Source organism: Xenopus laevis, chromosome 5L (assembly GCF_017654675.1).
Source record: "Xenopus laevis strain J_2021 chromosome 5L, Xenopus_laevis_v10.1, whole genome shotgun sequence".
NCBI classification, from domain to species: Eukaryota; Metazoa; Chordata; class Amphibia; order Anura; family Pipidae; genus Xenopus; species Xenopus laevis.
Window position 1 is genome coordinate 98,391,302 of NC_054379.1, and position 22,260 is coordinate 98,413,561.

Consider the following 22,260-nt stretch of genomic DNA (forward strand, 5'->3'; position numbering starts at 1 on the left):
TGTCCAAGATATCATAAATAACTGTGTAAGGATAATCTAACGTTAGCACATTGCTATATTTTGTATTACTGTAAACCAGTTTGCCTTTTATCTGTGTCCTAACTGTCTTTGAATTAATTTAAAACTTTTCCCAGATTCAGCAAAGCTAATTATGCTGTAATTTCACTGCACCAGTGCTAAGTAGGGTCAAATCAGTATCATTAATATTTTGATGATTTCCTTAATGGTTCCTTGCATCACATAAGGGCATATTTGACCTTGTATGAAACTGATTTTCAGCATTACGTTCTTTTTAATATTGAATTTTGGTTGTTGGGTTAAATAACTACAGGGGTATAAAAAATACATATTCTTATTACCTGTATGGTACTGCCAGTACTCAAGTGGATTATAAACTTAGCACAAATTCCTGTTGTTATAACTGTTACCTTTCTATATTTTTCAGTGCTAAGCTATGAACTCACTGGGAATTTGACAAAATCATAGAACAATTTTACACTATTCTTTAAAATATTAATTGTCAGAAAAGCATTTCAATTATATTAATATAATCTGATTTTTTTTCAACTGCTAAATCTTGATACTGTAGGTCAAGCTAAATAAAGGCAATACACATATATAAGATCATGTTTGAACAACCCTCCATGCTCTGAGATAAGTTATCTTGAGTCCAGTTTAAGCTATCTAAGTGATGGGAGTAATTAACCGTACAAATCTTTATCCTGTACCTTTTTCATCTTTGCCTGATTGGAGCAAAGATTAATTAACCTCTCCTAATTAGAATCCTTAACATATACAGTATTTTGTGTGGAGGTTGCAGTAGGGAATCTAACCTTTGACCTTTTGAAGGACAAAGGGTTTATTTTAAATAATGTATGATGTAAACAGACAGAGAAGTAGCATAATATACTATAATAAAGAAATTGTTCATGAGCTGTGTAGAGAAGAGTGTTACTTTTAAATAATTGAAATCTAATTATAATCTTACATATTGTTAAAACCTATTGACAGAAATAAGAATCATTTTATCAATGCCAGGGTTTTGTTACTGGTATTGTAGAAAATGTTTATATATTTCAGATATCACCTTGCACAAGGTATAGTTGGTCTTTGGTTATACTGGATTTTTATATCATATTTTGTTAATTATTTTGCAATAAGGGCATTCAATTCTAGAAACAAATGGTGCATCTGACTTAACAGGGATTTATTGAGAATGAAAGCTTTTCATTTAGGATGTAATAGTCAACAAGGAGCAGAAAAAGTTTGCTCAGTATAAAGCATATTCCAATTAAAACTTATTCAGAATAAGTACCATTTTTCTGTCTACTCTTTAACACAGATTTTAGACCTTACAAGTTCTATTAGAATGTCTGTCTGATGCAGTCCTAGGGCACAGGGCACGTGGAACATAGCAATTGGAAGTTAGTGAAGCGCTATACACATTGGAATTCTAATTAAGAAGATTGAAGCACTCCTAAAAATCAGAAAACTAATAATTTTAAATCACACAATACACATCAGATCCAGAATCCCATTCAGATTAAAAGAGAAGTACTTATAGAAGACAGTGAAGTAGTGAAGTGCTGCAATAATTTCAAATAACTATGTGTAGCACCAAGTAATTCTGAAGTGCTGAAGTGCTTCATTATTTTTAAAAAGGGTTTCAGTTTGAAAGTCAAACAGATTTCCACCGCAGTGACAATGTGAACTGATTTAATAAAAAAAATCACTTTTCCTTGGAACATTAGCCAATAAAATGTACATACACCCATGCATCAGTGACTTCCAGGAGGTAGCAGGAATTAAAATGTTAGACTGAGGAAATTAAAAGCTTAATCTTTTATAAGGATCTTGGGTCACATCAGTTAACTGATGTTTTGCAAACAGCCATGAAAGTTATTTTTCAAATTGTCACATAAGCCTTAGAATTTTAAACCCAATATTTGAATTTGCTGTAAGTGCTATGAACTTGGATGTAAAGTAAAAAGCCATTAACTGAGATGCTCAGTAAAATAAAAATGTTTTATTTGTGCTTGAAACCACATGCAATAGAGTCAAGCTTTTTTTTATCTTCTAAAAGTTGATCACTTTGCATTCAAAGGAAAACATATTTCTTCTTAGTCATTCAGCAAACTTATTGATTGACAAGGGCAGAGATTGGCTTGCCAGAGTATTTCTTGGTGTCCAAGGCCATAATGGGCCTCAGCCAAGGACATACCATTTTACCTTTCATATTTTACTATAGATCAGTGAAGCAGCTATAATATTTGGTATGCTCATGTAATTGTTGACTGTTAGGTCCTAGGAGGAAAGTCTGACACTGGTCAAGGGACTTATGGGTAATTTAATTACAGGACAAGCTATACACCACTTTTATTAGCCCAGTCAACCAGCAGGGAACATTTACTGGTCATGCTTTGAAAGCAAACATACTGTATCATTGGTTGTTATGGATTAACCTCATCAAAATTTAAGTCACTAATTACATAACCCCAATGATGTATTCTTATTTTTCTATTTCAGTTTTCTTTACTATAAAACAAATTGTGTGATCTTTGATCCTTGCCTGGCTTATTCATTTCTACTCTCTAAGGTCCTAGTGATTTTCTGTAGTACATATTCTAAATATTGCCAGAAGATGCTAATTGATTATTGAAAAATGTTACATTTCAAAAAAATGATCAGCCTTTATATACAAATGATATGCTTATTGAATTGAATAATTTACTTTACTAACATTATATGAAAAATTATACTAGGATGACATCAGGCAATATGGACTGATGATAGCTGCATGTAAGCCTCATCTCATCCAAATGTTCTGGCAAGGCCTTTAGAATAAGTGCAAGTATCTAGACTATGTATGGAAAAATTGTTCAAACTATCAATTAATTTTTTTTGGGGGGTGACCCTTTGCACAGGTGTAGCCTAGTGGGTTACAAATTATAATTTCATAAATGAAATGAGTGGGAAAAGCTGTGCAATTGAACATGGAACTGGAAGCTGCCTCTAATATAATAAAAAATTGATTTCACAGAATTGAACACTTAGGGGCCCATTTACTTGCTCGAGTGAAGGAATAGAGGAAAAAAACTTAGAATTTTGAATGTTTTTTTTGGCTACTTCGACCATCGAATGGGCTACTTCGACCTTCGACTTCGACCTCGATTCGAACTATTCAAACTAAAATATTCACCTCTCCCAAGAAACAAAGGGGCAGCTAGTACTTTTAGATTAGAACAACAATGAGTGGAAAATGCAGAAGAATACAGGGAATTAAATAATACCACTTAAGATACACTCGCTTAGGCATAAGTGTAAATTCTCTCTTCATCTAACTTCACCACAGTTCACTTTCATTATCCAGGTATATTTTCACAACACATCTTAGTAATAATTGTAAATACACTTTCGTGAGACAAATGTGCCATCCTGGAATAGATTCTCTGTAAAAATATGTGATTTTCCCATACAATTGTAGAAGGAAAAATTCTCTGGAGAATTTTCATCATGAAGAAATGAGGCATGTGGGTTATTAGCAACGGAGGAGGTGATTTCTTTGTAGCACCACATTGATTATCTCGACAGCCTCAGAACTTTACAAGGGTTTACAGAAGGCTAAGAGATATTGATAGGGAAGTCAATGTCCTAGGCCCCTATGCTCAGTGATATTTTTATTTGCACTGCACTGATTCTTCTCTTTATGAAAATATGTTACCAGTACAAGGTCTCCAACATCCTTATCAAGCCAACATTTAAATGATGGTACTGGGAATCACTAGGGGAAAAGCATGTTGATGGCAAAGCTAATCTATTTGGGTGCTTATATAATATATAATATTATATTGCCATTCTGCTTGCAAGTTCCTATGAACTACATAGTTAATAAAAACCAGTATAAAGATATAAATTAAAGTATTTGTAATATACATTTACTTAAAAAGATACTGTAATAAGTTGAATCTTAACAGCTGGAATAAAGTGCATGAAATCCCAATGAAAGATCTATTGATGGTGTTCTTTTCTAATTACTTTGCCTGGGAGTCCCAAGTGATGCCACTCACAGTTACTCAATTTGAACAAGATGCTCCTTTTATAATTGGTACTAATTTATATTAGCATATTGCTTCAAAGTGTTTACATTATTTTTTAGATATGCTTGAGTAAATTTGCCTGCTCATCAGGGAAATAACTTGAACAAAAAATTGTTGGAAAGTATTTTCTAGGGTTCAATATTTAGTTCAATATTTCCATAACTATTATGGAAATAAATGGAAGGCCTATTTATGAAAAATGTAATTTGTTTAATTTCAGAGGTTTTTCAACCTCGACTAATCTCACATTTGAAAAGTCTATTTATTTATTAAAAGATCAGAAAATAAAAAGCATGAATGAATAAAAATGTGGAAAGAATCTGAATAAGAATCTGAAAACCTTGAAAGCCTCATTTTCATAAGAATTTTATGTGATTACAAACAAAGAAACCCCCCAAAACCTCTAAAGCAAAGAAAGATTTCACAAAGACACGCCTACTTATAGATGGAGAAGTTTTGTATTAGAGTTTTTTGTGGGTTTTACACTGAGAGGCAGATTTATCAAAGGTCAAGTTGTGTTTTTGAGTTTTACGAGGGTAAAAAAAAACATGAATTTTTCAAGATATATTATGCTCCAAAGCTGCAAATAGCTTGAATCCAAAAATACTCTAGCTAAAACCTGTCAAGGTTATGTAGAAGTCAATGGCAGAGGTCCATTGAACCATTTAAAGATGTTTGTAGCCTTCATGATGTTCTAGTTTATTTTGTGGTTTTCTGTGAAAACACGATCAATTCAAGGTATTCCAGTTCTTTTTCACCAATCTTTTTCACAGATAACTGGATCACTATTTTTTGCATCAAAATCTAGGAACAATCCCAATTGCTAATTGTAACTACAACCTTAGTTTGACGTTCTATCTCAATGATATGAGTGAGATGTTAACTTCTGATGTTTGGTTAAAGTGTGAAATTGGGAAGTCAAAAGTATACAATGGTGTCTTTTTAAGAAAATTAGGGGTGCAATGGTACAGTTGTATGGAGCTTTAAGTCTCCTTTAATATGAGCTTGAATGGAATAGTAAGTGTGCCACAATTTGTAGACTTAGTTACCAAGTACCATTGGTACCAAGTACTGCTTTTCCTTTGTGAGCAAATTATCATTATATTGAAATTAAATGTTATACATGAAAGAAAGAACCTTGGTAGATTTTAAATCCTAAAATCCATTAAAATCCTAAGTGTATATTCATTTGGACTGCTTTTTTCTCATCATATATTTGCATTTATAACATGACAAACCTAAGCAATTTATCACTATTTTATGAGTAAAAAAAAAATCAATCAGGCTCACTGTTCAGGCTGAAGAATACTTCTGCTGTATTTTAACAAGTTGTTTGATTTGTGAAGACCCTTTGTCATTGAGCTTAGTAAAAGAAGCAAAATAAATGGCCTTCAAGGATTTATTTAAAAAATTTGACAGATAAGATAACTTTAGACCGTGTAAAATGACAGTGATATTAGCCAAAGGCTGATAATAAAGTTAATGAACTATATAACTGTTCTATATGACATAGACATCCACGTTAACATTCTACTATCCTTTGTGTAGCTCCAGCGTTTGTTAGAGATTTTTATACTACCTATTCTTTATTCTTTTACTATCTTCTCTGGCAGATTCAAGGGTGATCACTGAAGCTTAAGAAATTCAATTAAATCCAAAAAACACTTTACAATTTATTGTAGTTTTGTAACTTTATTCTAAATAAAACTGGAAAGCATGATGTTTTTACAATTATATGCAAGCAATCTGTACATAATTAGATGCTATTGCTATTGAAGAGATATATGCTGAAGCAACACATATTTTTTCCATTTATAAAGTGTAATATATTTTAGTAATAGTTTATTGTTCTTTTGTTGGACTGATTTCACCTTATCTTGGGTGTTTACCATGGTCCAAAAAAATTCACTTGCATTCAAGTACATGTGAAAAAAAAGCTTGGAGAAGGTTTTCAAAACCTTTTTAATGATTTTTTGTTTTCTTAAAGCTATATTTAACAAAGTAAAATATAACTCTATAGCATTTGCTCTATATAATAGTTAAATGCATATGTTAGCTTATGTGAAATAAAAATGCTTTCCCTTTAGTAAATTGTCAAGTGTTGTAAAACATAGGTCAAATGTAATTCACAGTTTTGCAACATGCAACAGCATCTTGAAATAATATAGGTTCCTGCCCATTGCAAGAGCAATCTCATACAAAAAATATTTTCCTACTTTATCTGCAAAGGTTTTTAGGATTTTCAGAGATTCTACAGTTCGAGAAGGTCATAAACAGCATGAAAATAAATAAAATGTATTATGTTATGTGCAACCCCATCGCTGTTTAAACTTCCAGAACAGACCAGACTTTAATAGTGTGAGAAGAAAAGGGAGAAGAAAAAATATTTTATGCAACATACTGTAATTATTCCAAAGTAAATATTTCAGATATATGAGTTGATAAAGCATTCTGAGCAGATTGATGCATGGTAATGGTAATCCAAAAACACTTCTTGCACTTCCATACAGTTGTGCTTATCACCCATACAGCTTTCTCACCTCCTGTTCCACATTGTGCACAAATGCGTCTATTGATGCAGGGGAACCATGAACTACTGCAATTTTCATTCTTGTTAAAAAATATGCTGAATTGTGTCTGGTATTGCACTTGTGTTTGTAAAATGTTGACTTCACCATTGGTTTTGCACACAGATCAGTTAACAATGCATTCAATGTAAAGATTAGTTAATTAAAAAAATAATTTCATGGATATTGCTAAAAACATATTTTTCAATACATAAACATAGTGCACTAATTCATGTAGTAAGAGACATTTCCTTTGTAAATTCCTATAGGTTTAGGACCAGTAGAATATCCAATAAAACCCTTTTTGAGTAGAAACTTTGTACGTGCTTGACTTAAGTAGAATCTCAGATTTAAGTAGAAGAACATACAAAGAAACCAATCAAGGAGTGTATTAGCTGCAGACACTTTTTTACTTTGGCGTCAACCTTTGGGAATTAAATGAGGAAGTATGTGTCAATAAATCAGGAGTACCCAATCAAAGTATTTTAACAGCATCTATGAGATGGAGTTGGAGGCAATGTTGGTTAATTGAAAATATTAGTGTATCAGATTGTGGACCTATCTATTTGCGAAATCATAAAAATGGTTTTTTTTATCACAAAATATGACATTTAGGGGCAGATTTATTAAGGGTTGATTTGTTTTTTCCTTAAAAATTCTAGTTTTCTAGTTTTTGGTCAAAACTCAAATTTTTGGGTTACAAAAAAAATGAATATTGAATATTCGAGATTAAGGGGGTTATTTATCAAAGTCAGAATTTATCTCAATATTTTCTGATACAAACTCCGATCAAATCCTGCTCGGGTTTTTAATGTGAATTTATTGCTACATTTTCCCAAAAATTTGGTTTGTGGGAAAAAATCAGATTTTTTTTCCATCCGATTTTCATGAATTTTACAATTTTTTCATAATTTGCACCTGAAAACTCCGGGGTATTGCACGTAACCTAGTGCACATCAAAAAATCATTGGGACTTCTCCCATTGACTTATATGCCACCTCGACAGGTTTGAGATGCCAGATTTTCAGATTCATACTTTTCCATCCTCAGGGTTTAATAAATTATGAAAAATGTGTAATTTTTTTAAAAGTCTGATTTTATAAATTTTTCATAATTTTTGCATTCTGAGTTTAGTAAATAAACCCCTTAGTATATCCTGACCTTGGAATTAGTTTGAATCCAAAAATACACCACTTACAACCTGTTGAGGTTTTGTAGAAGTCAATGGCAGAGGTCCCTTGAACCATTTAAAGAGGTTAACAGCCTACTTGATTGTAGAGTTTTTTTCGGAGGGTTTTGCCCAGATACTCGAATGATTCTAACAATTTGAGTTTTTTTTTACCGAAAACATGATCAATTTGAGTTTTTGGGTTGCAGGACTTCAATTTGCAGAATCGGGTTTTTCACATTTGAGTTTTTTAAGTAAAATACCATTAGAGTTTTGATGTAATTCGAGTCCAATCGAGGTAAAAAAAAACCTAACATTTGACCTTTGATAAATCAGCCACTTAATTAAAATATAATTAAAAATGTTTGTTTCAATAAATGGCATATAACAAAGAAAAGCAAATCCTTTATATATAGAAGATAAATTATTCCTCTGAAAATAAATGCATATTATTTAAAAAAAAGTATTTTCAATATTGCCAAGACAAACAGTTTTTTTCACATTGGAGAATTTTCTTTATTGAATAAGGAATATAAATATATAAATATATAAATATATATTTATCATATTGAAATATTCACTTGGAATAATTATATTGCATCACATATACTTCATATTTCCATCTTGTTATAAACCAGAGAAAAATAGACCCAGGACAGTCTATGCTTGGTGCACATTTCATAATCTATGCCATAAACAAGCCAAGTGATACCGTTGCTATGTGTGGTACAATGTCAATTATTATAGTAACCTTGAAAACCAATACAACAAAATAGCACTCTCCATTTTTGGGCCCACTAACCAAATGAATCAGTCAAAATCATATGACTGCATGACATTGGGCATCCAGGCTTTCATAAAAATACATACCAAATGTATAATGATTTCAGTTCTATGAAATGAATAACAATGGTGTCTCCTCAAGCAATTATCCTCTGCAAAATGCCTGTCACAGAAAAAAAATCTTACAAATTGTTGTCGATGTCTCTTCCCCTGTGATTTATCACATTTTCTCAGTAATAAGTTTTAGCCACTAGGAATGGGAAATTTGATCCGTTTCGTTTCGCCAAAAATTCGCCGCTGACGCACATTAAAGTCTATGGGCGTCAAAAAAATTTTGTCGTGCGGCAAAAATTTTATTTTGACGCACAATGCCATAGAAGTCTATGGGCATCATTTTTTCGTCGAAACAAGGCGAAAAAATTCGCCCATCCCTATTTGCCACAAAAGTCTGGATATTAGTTAAAATCCCACAATGGATGGAGGAAGGCAAATTATTCCTTTTACCTTTCACATCATATTTACAAATTTAAATAACAGTCTGTTATTATGTTCAGCTCTCTTTTAGGATTACAATTATTTTACAAACAGCGAAGTAAATAACTTTTGTATATACCGTCTGAGTGCATATACTGTACATTCTGGAACCATCACTTTTTTTTAACCATTCTGAACTAAAAACAATATACTTAGAAATTTAAATCGAACTGTATTATGCAGACTACAATATTCGAAATAGTCTGCAAATGATCATATTTCTGTTTGTGTCTTTATTTGGTGTTCTAACTTCCATGTTATTTGGTTATCAGGGCCAGGAGGTCCCAGTATATAGAAAGCATATCTAATTTAAGATTAGATTTTTATTTTGCATTTATTTTATTTTTTATAACAAAAGCTATAACAAAATATTAATTCACAAAGAAAAATTAAGACAAATCACATATTATTACATAATACAGCACACTAAGGGGCCTATTTATGGAGCTGCAACTTTTCTGGGTCAGCTTTTTGACTCCAAAAATCAAAAAAAGTTGTGGAAAACTTTTTCGGGATTTACTATGCAACAAAATTGCTACAATTCTGAATACCAAAATACTCCAGCTAAAACCTGTCAAAATCATGTAAAAATGGCAGATGTTTCTGTAACTTTTTTTGTAACCTTTCTGCAACTTTTCACATTTATGTTTGGATTTTTTAATAAATTTATAAATAGGCCTCTAAGGAGCAGACTTAATACCATTCAAATTCGATTTTTTTTTTTTGGTGGCAAAAAAACATGAATTTGGATTCAGAAACTTGAATATCTGAAATTTAAAAATTCAGCATCTAGAAACTATCAAGTTCATGTAGAAGTCAATGGAAGTTTCAAACTTTTTTAGAATTAGAACTTGTTAGATTATTTTAAAATTTGGCTCACTGATTCATTATAAGTGATGAGTGCAATGTGATTTCCCTGTGTTACAGTTGTTTTTTCACATTTGGTTTAAAAATTACATTTTTCATAAATATGCCTCCCCAAGTTAAAATTAACTGGTCATTTAATTGCATAAGCAACATTCTAAGACATTGTGTAGCCTATAAATTTCCAAGTTTCTTTTTAACGCCAACTCCCTACCTTAAACCATTTTAAATTCTCTTAAAAAATTGGAGAATGCTTAGCCTGAATTTTTTGTGCAAGCTCCTGTAAGAAAAAAACTCTCAGGCAGGCAGAGTAACCACATGGCAACTATATTAAGGGGCAGATTTATCAAGGGTCGAATTGAAAAATCAAAATTTCAAATTCGAATTTCAAGCTAATTTTGGGGGCAGATTTATCTAGGGTCGAATTATAAAATTTGAAGTATAAAAATTCAAATTTCTAGCTATTTTCATGTACTTCGACTTGGAAATGGTCCAAATTCTATTTGAATTTGAAAAATTAAAAAATTTGAATATCGAAATTTATCATGTACTGTCTCTTAAAAAATTCAACTTCGACTATTTGCCATCTAAAACCTGCTGAATTGCTGTTTTAGCAATAACCTCTTAGAACCTATTTGGAGTCATTTGGTGGACTTTGAAAAATCAAAGTTTTTTTTTGAAAAAAGACTTAGAATCGAATACGATCCGAATTCGATTTGAACGATCAAATACAGCCTTTTCATTTCGGTTGCTCTTTTTTAATTCGAATTTCGAGTTGATGGGAGTTTAAAAAAAACTCCCAAGACCTCGAAGCCCCTAATAGTACAGGTGCCATGTGGTAAGTAAGAAAGAGCTTGTAGCCAGCCTGCCAGTGTGTTGACACTGCTTAGCACAGCTTAAAATGGCAATTGCAGGAGTACACAAGGTTTCCTTTCTAGGATTCTGCCAAATTAAGCCAGTTACTCAAATAAACCAAATTGAAAGTATATTTATAGATCTTAATAGTTCATTATGAAAATTAATTGATAAACAATACCATTTTTAGTGACTCATTAATCTGGAAGTTTTGTTGGATGATTTGGAAGTTTATTTTGTATCACGTCACATTGGATCAACCCTGCATTACTAATGCCTTTATTTTTGGGTTAAAATGATGAAATAATTTGTAGGCATTCACACACACATACATCACACAAGCAAACCCTCACCAAACTGCGTAATCATTATCCAGGATTGTGTGGTCTCCAACACAATCATAGTGAACAAATGCAAATAGAATAATTAACACCCTTCTGTAGAGCCAGACTTTTTTTTTATAAGAACAATAGCATTGCAAATGTTCTTTACTACAGTCTCGGACTGTTATGGTGTAAGGAAACCATTAAACAATGACACTATTTACATGTGAAGCTGTATTCACTAACCCATACCACAAAGGAAAAAAAGGATTTAGGGGTTTGGAAGAGCAGATGGTCCCCTTATGAGACTGTGACCCTAAAGACTGTGCTAAAAAAGCAAAAAATAGTAAGAGCAGGAAGGTGATGACCTGATGATATTTTTTAACTTCTGCAGATGCAAAATAAAGTTTAAATATGTATACCTGTATCTATTTGTCCTGATCACTAATTCTGCTTTAGAAACTTTTTGGAGGAAAAGTTTTTTATGTGCTATATATTATTCATTAAGGGGCTGATATATTAACAGTCGAGTTGTACAGTATGTAACTTGAAATTATGTTTTTTTTTCTGTGGTGTTTTTTTATTCTGTACCAAAACTATACTTGGATAAACATTTCATTTATAATTGGGGTAAAATATAAAAATGTAGCAAATAATTTTTTTAAAAGGAGGAAAATAAGGATAATAAACTCAAATAACACTTTTTAAACTGACTTCAGGGCCAAGTTAATAACTGCTGAGTGCTGGGACAAAATACTTGAGATTGTATGGATTTGTTATCCCCTGGGAGTAGTGGAATCATTTACATTTCCAAAAAGGAGAAACTGAAATGATGCAAATAGTGCACAGTCTCTCTTTCCTTGAGACACTTGGATTGATGGACAAAATGTGCAATGGGAACAACAATTTTTTAAAACAGGTCCTAACCCTCTCTTTTTTCCAATCTGCAATAATATGTACACATCATCCAAATACAAAGTTTACAAAAAAAAAGGGTTATATTGCTAAACACTAACGTTAAAATGCTTTAAGTAGAGTAGGTATTAATTAAATTAATTATAGTAATAACGTCCCTGTTACCAACATAACTTTGCTGACAGTTTTTAAGTGACCAGGATCGGTGCAGAGCTACCACAACTGTGTATGCCCCATCTCTCACATTAGCATACCATTAATTAATATTGCCTGTATATGATTAATACTATGCAAATACGCAAGAAAGGGACAGGCCATTAGGGTAATTGCTAATTTTCAGTAGAAAAATGAAAAGTGACAGTTATTTTGGCAAAAGGGATATTCACAAAAGCTTTAACCTTTCCTTCAAACCACCCTTAGTTTGGAAAATTTCTAACGTAACAATAGTATGTACGATATTAAACCAAAACAACATTATGTAGCAACACGAGTAAGGCATACAGTACCTTGGGTCAGAATAATGGTAAATGAAATCTGCTCAAATGGGTTATTAAGCTGGGGCAAAGATTTCTCATCTGACCTCATAACCCCATAAAATGTAATTGGACCATTGACCACAATGCCAGTGACATAGAGCACTAATAACATCTTGTCAGTTGCAATTTATTGCACCTACTCTTCTCCTATATTATTTTGGGTCAAAAGAAAAAGAAGAAAACAAGGAACCTAAAAAACGACTGTACACCGCCAGTTAGGCAATGTTTGTTTGTTAATGGTTGGGAAGAAGTACATTAAAGGGTAATTAAGTGTTTTTGAAAAATAATGGTTTAATAGAAAAAATATTTTGAAAATGTTGTACAATTTATCAATTTGTATATTTCCTGGTAGACACAAAGTTAGAACTAGCGGTATACAGAAAAGACATGTGCCTAGGGCACAATGGTAAAGGGGCACCAAGCATGTATCTCTTCTCCCTGACTGACCCTATTTCCTTGTTCCTAAAGAGTTTGGCTGCACAGAACTCCTGCCTCCCCCTCCAGCTGCATGTTACAATTGGAGCACGTACTGACTGATGAGCGTGTTGTGCTTTTTTGTGCACCAGTGACTTAACCAGGCCCGGGGTAGGCATGTCTCACTCTCCTGTTTTCCCCTCCTGTGATTTATGCTCAGTCTTACTTACTAGTCAGAAGTCTGAATCCCATTTCTTCCCTCTTATATTGGAACCATGCAGCCTACTTTTTTGAAATCTCAAGAAATGTGCATATTCATATGAATTTAGTATCCCTTTACCTTCTCTAATAATTGTCTGTTAAACAATTTTTAGTGAGTACATAAATAAGCAATACTCATCATGCCTGCCAAACATCTATACTTATATTTGGGAAGGAGGTGGACTATACATTATATTTTTAAACATGATCGCTAGTAAGCAAGATAACTAATACCTATGCTAAGGGGCCAATTGCTGCAATTGTGTCCAAACGGTGATTTATTTGAAGCCCAAAGTATACATCACAAAGGGGCCCCTTTGTGATGTATATTGGATAAGCACCCTACACTTACAACAAGTGTTTTGGGATTGGGTCGAGCTCTCCATGTTCGTGCAATGGGACAATTGCTGTGAATTTTTTGGTTCAGGCCCAAAATCCAAAAAAGGAATGGAAAATGTATACAGCAAAACTGCAACCATTCCGAGTACGAAAATATCCCATCTAAAACTTTGTCGAAAACATGTAGTCAATGGATGATGTCCCTTACAACAACTTGAAGATCTTTTTAGAGGTTTTAGAGGTTTTTGATGCTGGCTTTAGTGCATTAATACGAAAAAGTCAGTTTTCGTGATTTTTCTGTGACTTTTCCCAGTCGTGCTTTTTCAGTTTGGATTTTTTTAATAAATGTCTAATGATGGACGAATTTGTCCCTTTTCACTTTGCCATGAATTTCATGGATTTCCCCCAGGGAAATCGTGAAACTGACAAAAAATCCAATTTTGACGCCGGAGACAATTGATGACTCCGGCGTAAAAAAAAATTCTTGAATTCATTAGCCATCGAAATGGGTAAATTCACCGTGAATTTGCGTCTGGCAAATAAATTCGCCCATCACTATCAATGTCATAACAGTTGTGGTTTTAGCGAAAGTTGTTTTAGTCGTGGTTTCAAAAACCTCTAAAACCCCTAATATGTAACCTTCAACAAATATGCCTCCACATTTTAAATATTTGTGATTTTATAACACCAAATAAAACCAGTCTTAAGAGTTAAAATTATATTAATTGCATATCTCATTCTCTGGCTTCACGTTACAATATGTGTCTTCTGGAAATAACTTGCTTGTGAATCCCCCGTAAGTAATTCATGTCAGCCTTTCCTTTCCAATTGTAAATATACTCTATAGGGAAAGAGGAAGTGAGATAGGAAGACCTGTGAAGTGATTAATATAAAGCCTGAGCTCAGGATCCATTTTCCATTTCGACCTCCAAATCATTCATGTTGATTTTTGCTTGCGGAAGGTGGTAAACATTACAACAAAATCGCCCCTAGAGACCGCAAGCTCTTCCTTTATGCACAAGTAAGATGAAGTCTTTCATATGGTGGGTTCTATAATTCTCACATGATACCATTACTGCCCATGACAGCTCTCCCCTAAAAGTAGTTGTGGAAGTGATTTAATACGCTTACTTTTTGCTAAAACTGATATCTGAAACAGTTTTACTACCATCACAATATTTACTCATCACTATCACAGCATGGAATCTATTATACAGGATGTTTGGAGATTGTGATTTTCTGGATTGGGGGGCATATTTATCAAGGGTCAAATTTCGAATTGAAAAAACTTTGAAATTCGAATTCAAAAAGACCTACAGAAATTAAGTCAAAGTTTTTTTTGGTTGAATAGGTCAGTTTTTGATCAACTAGGTCCGCATTCGGGTGAATTCGAATCATTTGAATCGAAGGAATAGCGCATTCGATCCATTTTAGATGACGAATGGTCGAAGTCAAATTTTTAAAGAGACAGTACATGATAAATTTCAATATTCGAATTTTCAAATTTTTTTCAAATTCAAATTTGGACTATTCCTTAGTCAATGTACACAAAAATAGCTTGAAATTCGAATTTTTTTTCATTAGAAAATTCACTTCGACCTTTGATTAATCTGCCCCTAAGTGTTTTTCTTCAACATTTTCATCATCATACCTTAAAAAATACTAAAACATTTTTAACATTAAATAAACCCAGTAGGATTGTTTTGCCACCAATATGGTTTTGTGCAGTTTGGTTACCATCAAGGACAATGCACTGTTTTATTATTAGAGAGCAAAAAAAGAATAATTACAAACTTAAATAATAGAATATAATAATTTGTTTATAATCTTTTATAAGAGAATTTCCCAATGAAATTTTCACTGCAAATATTATGCAGGAGAATGAGCTTCATATTCACTGTATTGGGTACCAGTGGGTATGGAAAATACAGCAGAGTGAGAGATTATAATATATCTGAGACAAAAATGCATTTAAAATATAAATAGATTATACACATGACAATTTACATAACAAATGATAAATACTACTTTAAAAACTGATTTAAATGGGATCACAGAGGAATACCATCAAATCAAAACAAACTAACAAAATAAATGATTAGCTGAAATTCTGTGTGTTTAATAGCTGGAGTAACAGTAATTTTCTGTAGTAAAGGTCAACACGGATCCCAGTAGAGATTCTCTTCTGGGTCAATATATTAAAGAAGAAAGAGTCAGAGTTTGTTTATTATTGTGGAGACACCAGCACAGCTGGATTCACCCTAGGGACAATGTCTTTAATTGACTACAGTATGTCTGATTATCACATGATGCTCTCTCAATGACAGGTCAAGCAATCATTTTGCTACTGGACTTGTGGGATATTGTTTCTTAGCTCTGATGTATATGCTGTTTTAGTTTTACATTTATCTACCACCATTTAAAGATTTATTTTTAAAAATGGCCTTTTCTTCATGGCCTTTATGGAATCAGTAAATAATAATTCTTTTCATATGTTGTTCATTTTTATTTTGCATTTTTTTTTTTAAATTTCTTTTCAACCTATTCCTGCAGCCCTTGGTCTGTATTGTTGTTATGGATCTAGATATTGTCAAACCAAAGGAATGGACAGTGACACATCCATTGTCCCATTGCGTTTCTATGGCACTGTTCTTTAGCTGGATGTTAGCAATGATTGTTAATCAGGAAGTCTGTAATGTTGCTATACAATTCCTGCTTGTAGGGACAATAAAAGTGCTTACACATTCAGCATGTACAGTGTTCTGGGAAAGCAAATTAACAATAACAATTCAAACTATGGGAGCAGCTAGGACCACCACTGTTCATAATAAACCTCCATTGGGTTAGGGATAGAAACAAAAGTGGTATCACTATTTCCCTTTGAAAGTCATGTTATAACTATGTATCCTCTCAACATGAACTCTATGGAAAAGCAATGGAAATTAAACTATATACTAATTATTTCCTAGTCTAAGAATATAAAGACATTCTTGAAAAATGACTAGTTATTTCTTTGTTATATTTTTATATTCAAATCTTGCTAAATACAGAAACCATGCTAGGGAACATCCCTAAAAGGTGGGGAACGAAGGGTATTTGCATTTAAATATTAATACCAAACAATTTTCCACAATACATTAATTTAAAAATGTCAACGGTTTCTTTTTATATTTAAATGTAATTGTGACTAGACTCTTCCCAACAATACTAGGCTCTCCCCTTAAGACAAAATACCAAACCACATGAGATATTTTGGGTGAGAAAGGCAGCAGTTTGTTTATTAACAAATCCATATAAATAATGATCAACATCCGTTAAGTGTAGGGCAGTGTAAACAATTACATTTATATAATATTTAACTGTTAACTTTCTTGTAACTGTTTCTTGCAGCTGTTCAAGGTAAAAGAGAACACCCCCTTCACTTCCTAACTCCTTTAACCCCTTGTGTCTCCACCCATATACGAATATATATGATATATATGAATGCTGCCCTAATGAAAATATAATCACAAATCCCAGTTCTATAATGCAGTTCTAATATAGCATTAGAGCTTAGCTCAATTCAAACAGACAAATATTGTCAGCTTTAGTGATTAGTCCTAACTTGGCCTGAATGCAATATAAATTTTATGCTTTATGATGTTAAAATCCAAGCTTATGAAACCACTGGTGAAATGCACTGTGAAATTTACGTAAAACTGTGGCTGTTGCACTTAAACATATTAAACATATTCATGAGATCATTATAATTTTAATGACATGTTTAAAATGTTAGTTTTTGCCTTGTTGTGCGATTGACTTTAGACGCTTGATAAATCACCTGTCAAATATGTTGGCAAACAAAAACTGTTTTCTAGTTTTGCAAAGTTGGTCAAAATACAAACACTAAAATCTATAAATATGTTACTGAAGGAAGGCAAGCATTTAAAGTACAACAAACAGCAGCTGTAGTCAAATGATATGACTCTGCTCTCATTTACTATACTCTTCAATTGCCAGGAAATGCAAATGCTGAGATTTGTTTTCCTGACAGCAACTGTAGAAGATAAAACTTTTTTTTTTTTTAATGGGTATTTTATTTCCCAAATGGCAGGGGTTGAGTCAGGCGAAATTTGGTTGGTCTTGGAAAGCACCAAGGACTAGGTTAAATGATGGGCATACTAAAAAGGAGTATGTGCAGATGAAGCATTGCAGGCCAGGATCATTGGGAGCATAAATATTGCCATTAGAGTAATGGCAATAAGCATCAGAGTAAGCAAAAATCCCATCATATCATTTGGTCCAGTTGGAGCAGGAACCCATGTTTGGGTACTATTCCATGTTGCATTATTGCTCCTTTTGGTCACAAAAGTTGGGCAGTGCTTGCCAAAGTCGAAGGAGCTTGTATTCCATAGAATTCAGTTCCTAGGACATTTGGAGTGAGGCTATACCTTTATTTTCCCATTTGACCATGGCTGAACTATGTGACCAGCATTAACTTGGGCATATCACATATATACAGTGCATTGCAAAAGTCTTCACCCTCCTTGACATTTTTCATGTTTTGTTGCCTCACAACCTAGAATTAAAATGGATTGTTTGAGAGTTTGCACCATTTCATTCACAGAACATGTCTACAACTTTGAAGATTTTTTTTTATTGTGAAGCAAACAACAAAAATAACAAAATCAAGCTCCTTCATGATGGATGGTTTTCTCTTGTGAACAGCAATCTTCAAGTCTGACCACAGATTCTCAACTGTTTCACTAATTTTGTGACTTTTGAAGGTAATTGGTTGCACCAGCATTTTTTAGGGGCTTCATGGCAAAAGGGGTGGATACATATGGACATGCCAATTTTCAGTTTTTTGTTTTTTTTTTAATTCTTTTTTATATTTTTTTTTTTCATTTCACTTCACCAACTTAGACTATTTAGTGCGGATCCATAACATAAAACATTTAAATTACAGGTTCGAATGTTACAAAATAGGTAAAAAGCCAAGGGGGGGTTAAAACTTTTGCAAGGCAGTATACAAACCATAATTTGCATATTTGAATTAGGGAAATGAGGGAAAAAGAGAACCACGCATGCAGCGTGCAGCTAAAAAATGTTTGACTTTCTTGTTTGTGTGACAAAAAGCCATGTGATTTTTCAGATTCATATTTTTCATCCGATTTTCACAATTTGTTTGGATTTTTCATTAGATTTTAATGATTTTTTCAGATTTTTCACAAAACCCAGCGCACATCAAAAAATCACTGGGACTTCTCCCACTGATTTATATGAAACCTCGACAGGTCTGAGATGCCAGATATTCTGATTCAGACTTTTCCATCCTCTGGGTTTAATAAATTCTGAAAAATTTGTGAAAAGTCCTATTTTATAAAAAAAAAAAATCACAATGTTTTTGTAATTTTTGCATTCAGAGTTTAGTAAATAACTCCCTTGGATTCCGCCGAATCAGAATTCTGCTGAAAAAGGCCAAATCCTGAACCGAATTCTGGATTTGGTGCATTCCCACTTTTTGTTTAGTTTATATTATATACATACTGAAGGGTGGCCTATTCACTTATGTAGCATTTTTTTTACAAGAATTACATTGGTTTGGATAGACAACTTTTCAGTCAGTCTTCATTTTTTTTAAAGTCATTCCAACTTTCAAATGAGTTTCACTGAGCCCATCTAAAAATCGTTATACATAAAGGGGCACATTTACTTAGCTCGAGTGAAGGATTAGAATAAAAAATACTTCAGATTTCGAAGTATTTTTTTGGCTACTTCGACCATCGAATTGGCTACTTCAACTACGACTTTGAATCAAATGATTCAAACTAAAAATCGTTCGACTATTCGACCATTCGATAGTCGAAGTTCTGTCTCTTTAAAAAAAACTTCGACCACCTACTTCACCACCTAAAACCTACCGAGCACCAATGGCCTATGAGGAAGGTCCCCATAGGCTTTCCTTGCAATTTCTGATCGAAGGAAAATCGTTCGATCGATGGATTAAAATCCTTCGATCGTTCGAACGAACTAAATGCAATAAATCCTTCAACTTCGATATTCGAAGTCGAAGGATTTAACTTCGAGGGTCGAATATCGAGGGATAATTAACCCTCGATATTTGACCAATAGTAAATGTGCCCCTTATAGTTATTGCTACTTTTTATTACTTGTTTTTCTACTCCGGCCATCTCCAATTCATATTCCAGTCTCTAATTCAAATCAATGCATGGTTGCTAGGGTAATTTGGACCCTAGCAATCAGATTGCTGAAAATGCAAACTGGAGACCTGCTAAATTAAAAATGAATTACTGAAAAAAACACAAATAAGGAAAAATCAAAACCAATTGCAAATTGTTTTGAATTATCACTTTCTTGAAAATTTTATTTCAAGGTGAAATTCCCTTTTAATATGCTGTTGATCTCTTTAGCAATTCTAAAGTGGTGTTAAAAGGGGAACTTCTCCTCAACTACAATTTTCTTATTTAACAATGAAATCAGAACAAAATATTGGTTCTGCTTATTCTCATGCCCTTCCTTAATTAAAAAGGAGAATATTCTGTGCAGCAAAAGAAAGGTATAAAATGCCAAAAATGATAGAGCAACATCATTTAAGGTGAGCAATTAATTGAAAACCACATCATCACTTAGTACTTACAAAGATACTGGGAGGCAACACTGCAGGCTGCCACAAGACCAGTTGTGCATGAAAAGTGTTCATCATGTATAGTCATGTCTCCCAAATAATTGCACTAAATGTCACATTTGATTTAGGTTTTTGTATTGGAAGTATAGCTTCTGCCAGAACAAAGAATTATCTACAGTAGGTAAGAATTCAGAAAGTATATGTAATGTGCTGAGCTTCAATACTGTTAATCGTGCATATCCATGGATGACTGCAGGTATTAAATGCCCTCAAGGTAAAACCGCTATGCACTGCATATATAACAGAACTTTGCACGTGTTTAAATTTGTCTCTCCTATCTCTAGAATACAGTACATGTAATCATTAAATAGTATTCATTAAGGTCTGTTGTCACAGGAGAAAAGGCAAAAATACAGATACAACATATAGAATAAAGTTAAATTGTAATGTAAAATGTAAGTTTGATACTTACGATTTTGCATCATCCCAAAGAACACAGTATGGCTTTAGAGTACCCTAAAAAAAATAACATATATATATATCAACTGCAAGTTTAGGTATACACAGTTATATGTGTTATTTTTCTAAATAAAAGGTAATAAATGACATTACTAATATACTTACATGGAAAAATAAAGCAACAAATCATATAATCATTAGTGATGGGCGAATAAACTCGCCTGTCACTAATTTGCGGCAAATTTCCACATTTTGGCGCCGGCAAATAAATTCGCCCGAGTCAAAAAGTTTGGACGCTAGTCTGAAAAGTTGCTCACATCAAAATCGCTGCGCATCAGCACTATTCAGACGCCCATTGACTTTAACACCAGCATCAAAATTGACACAAGTGACTTTTCAATGTTTCGTGAATTTTGCGGCGAAGCGAAACGTGAGAAATTACGCCCATCGTTGATCATCATATTTAATAAATATGTTTTTATGGTAACAGCACTAAGATCATTCAGAGAAAAGCTCTCCTCATTTGTACTTCAGTGTCCCTGTCATAAGCAAAATACAAACACCCATAGCATAGAGACAGGAAATAAGTAAAAACTTTTGTTAAGATGGATGGGAGGTCTGTAGTGAGTGCTGGGTGAAGACAAATGGTTGGAGTGTCCCCTCATTTTAATATCATGTTTTGAGCAAGGAAATTAAGATATTTTGGGGGTTATTTTCTATAATTCCCTAATGCTATCTATGTCTGATGTTTGTACCAATACCTGCAAAGAATATATTTTATCTACTGTCATTCTCTGATACAGGAATCCAACAAATATTCCTTTCTTCCAGTTTAGCAAATGCTTAAGAAAAAAATATGACATATATGTGACTGGCATCACACATGATCTACAAATAAGATATATTCTTATACATTTAATACTACATGTTTATATGTTAATGCACAAAATATTGCTGGCTAAACAAATTAATCAAAAGAATTTCAAATAATTTCAGAATATTTTAAGCCCACTATTATTGCTTTCTTTTACTAAATGTCCCTAAAATGTGAAAATAGCTTGCATTATATATTTTGGCCACCAGAAGATGATGTGATTTGAGTCAATAATGGACTTAAGAATGGGTTTAGACATATATGCATATATTTTAGGTATAATGTAAATATAATGTAATGCAAGGAAAATAGGCACTCTATATGCACATTTCAATAAAACAGCATATAAAAGAGTAGAATGATTGATTCTTAATGGATTTATGAAAAGTACATAGAAGAGCACACATTTTTCTAACAGTATGTGATCAAGACAGATTCTCAGCAATATCTCTTAAATAGATTGTATTAAAGATATAAATATATATATATATATATATATATATATATATATATATATATATATATATCAATCAAATTGGCAAATAAACCGCACAACCAGGTCTTGCATAGAGTGTAAAATTCACAAACTTATTTTATTATCGACGTTTCGGCTCCAAACTTAAGCCGTCTTCAAATATACTAT

The 22,260-nt window shown here is 32.8% G+C and overlaps 1 protein-coding gene across 5 annotated transcripts in view; it reads right to left on the reverse strand.

Annotated features, from left to right (window-relative positions):
* LOC108716926 (adhesion G protein-coupled receptor B3) overlaps nucleotides 1-22,260 on the reverse strand; it is a 490,100-nt gene that overhangs the window by 143,224 nt on the left and 324,616 nt on the right. For all 5 annotated transcript variants that reach the window (XM_018263507.2, XM_041563155.1, XM_041563156.1 and 2 more), the window contains one exon: nucleotides 20,757-20,800. In XM_018263507.2, coding sequence (XP_018118996.2) covers nucleotides 20,757-20,800 — 44 coding nt within the window. The remainder of the gene's footprint in view (nucleotides 1-20,756; nucleotides 20,801-22,260) is intronic.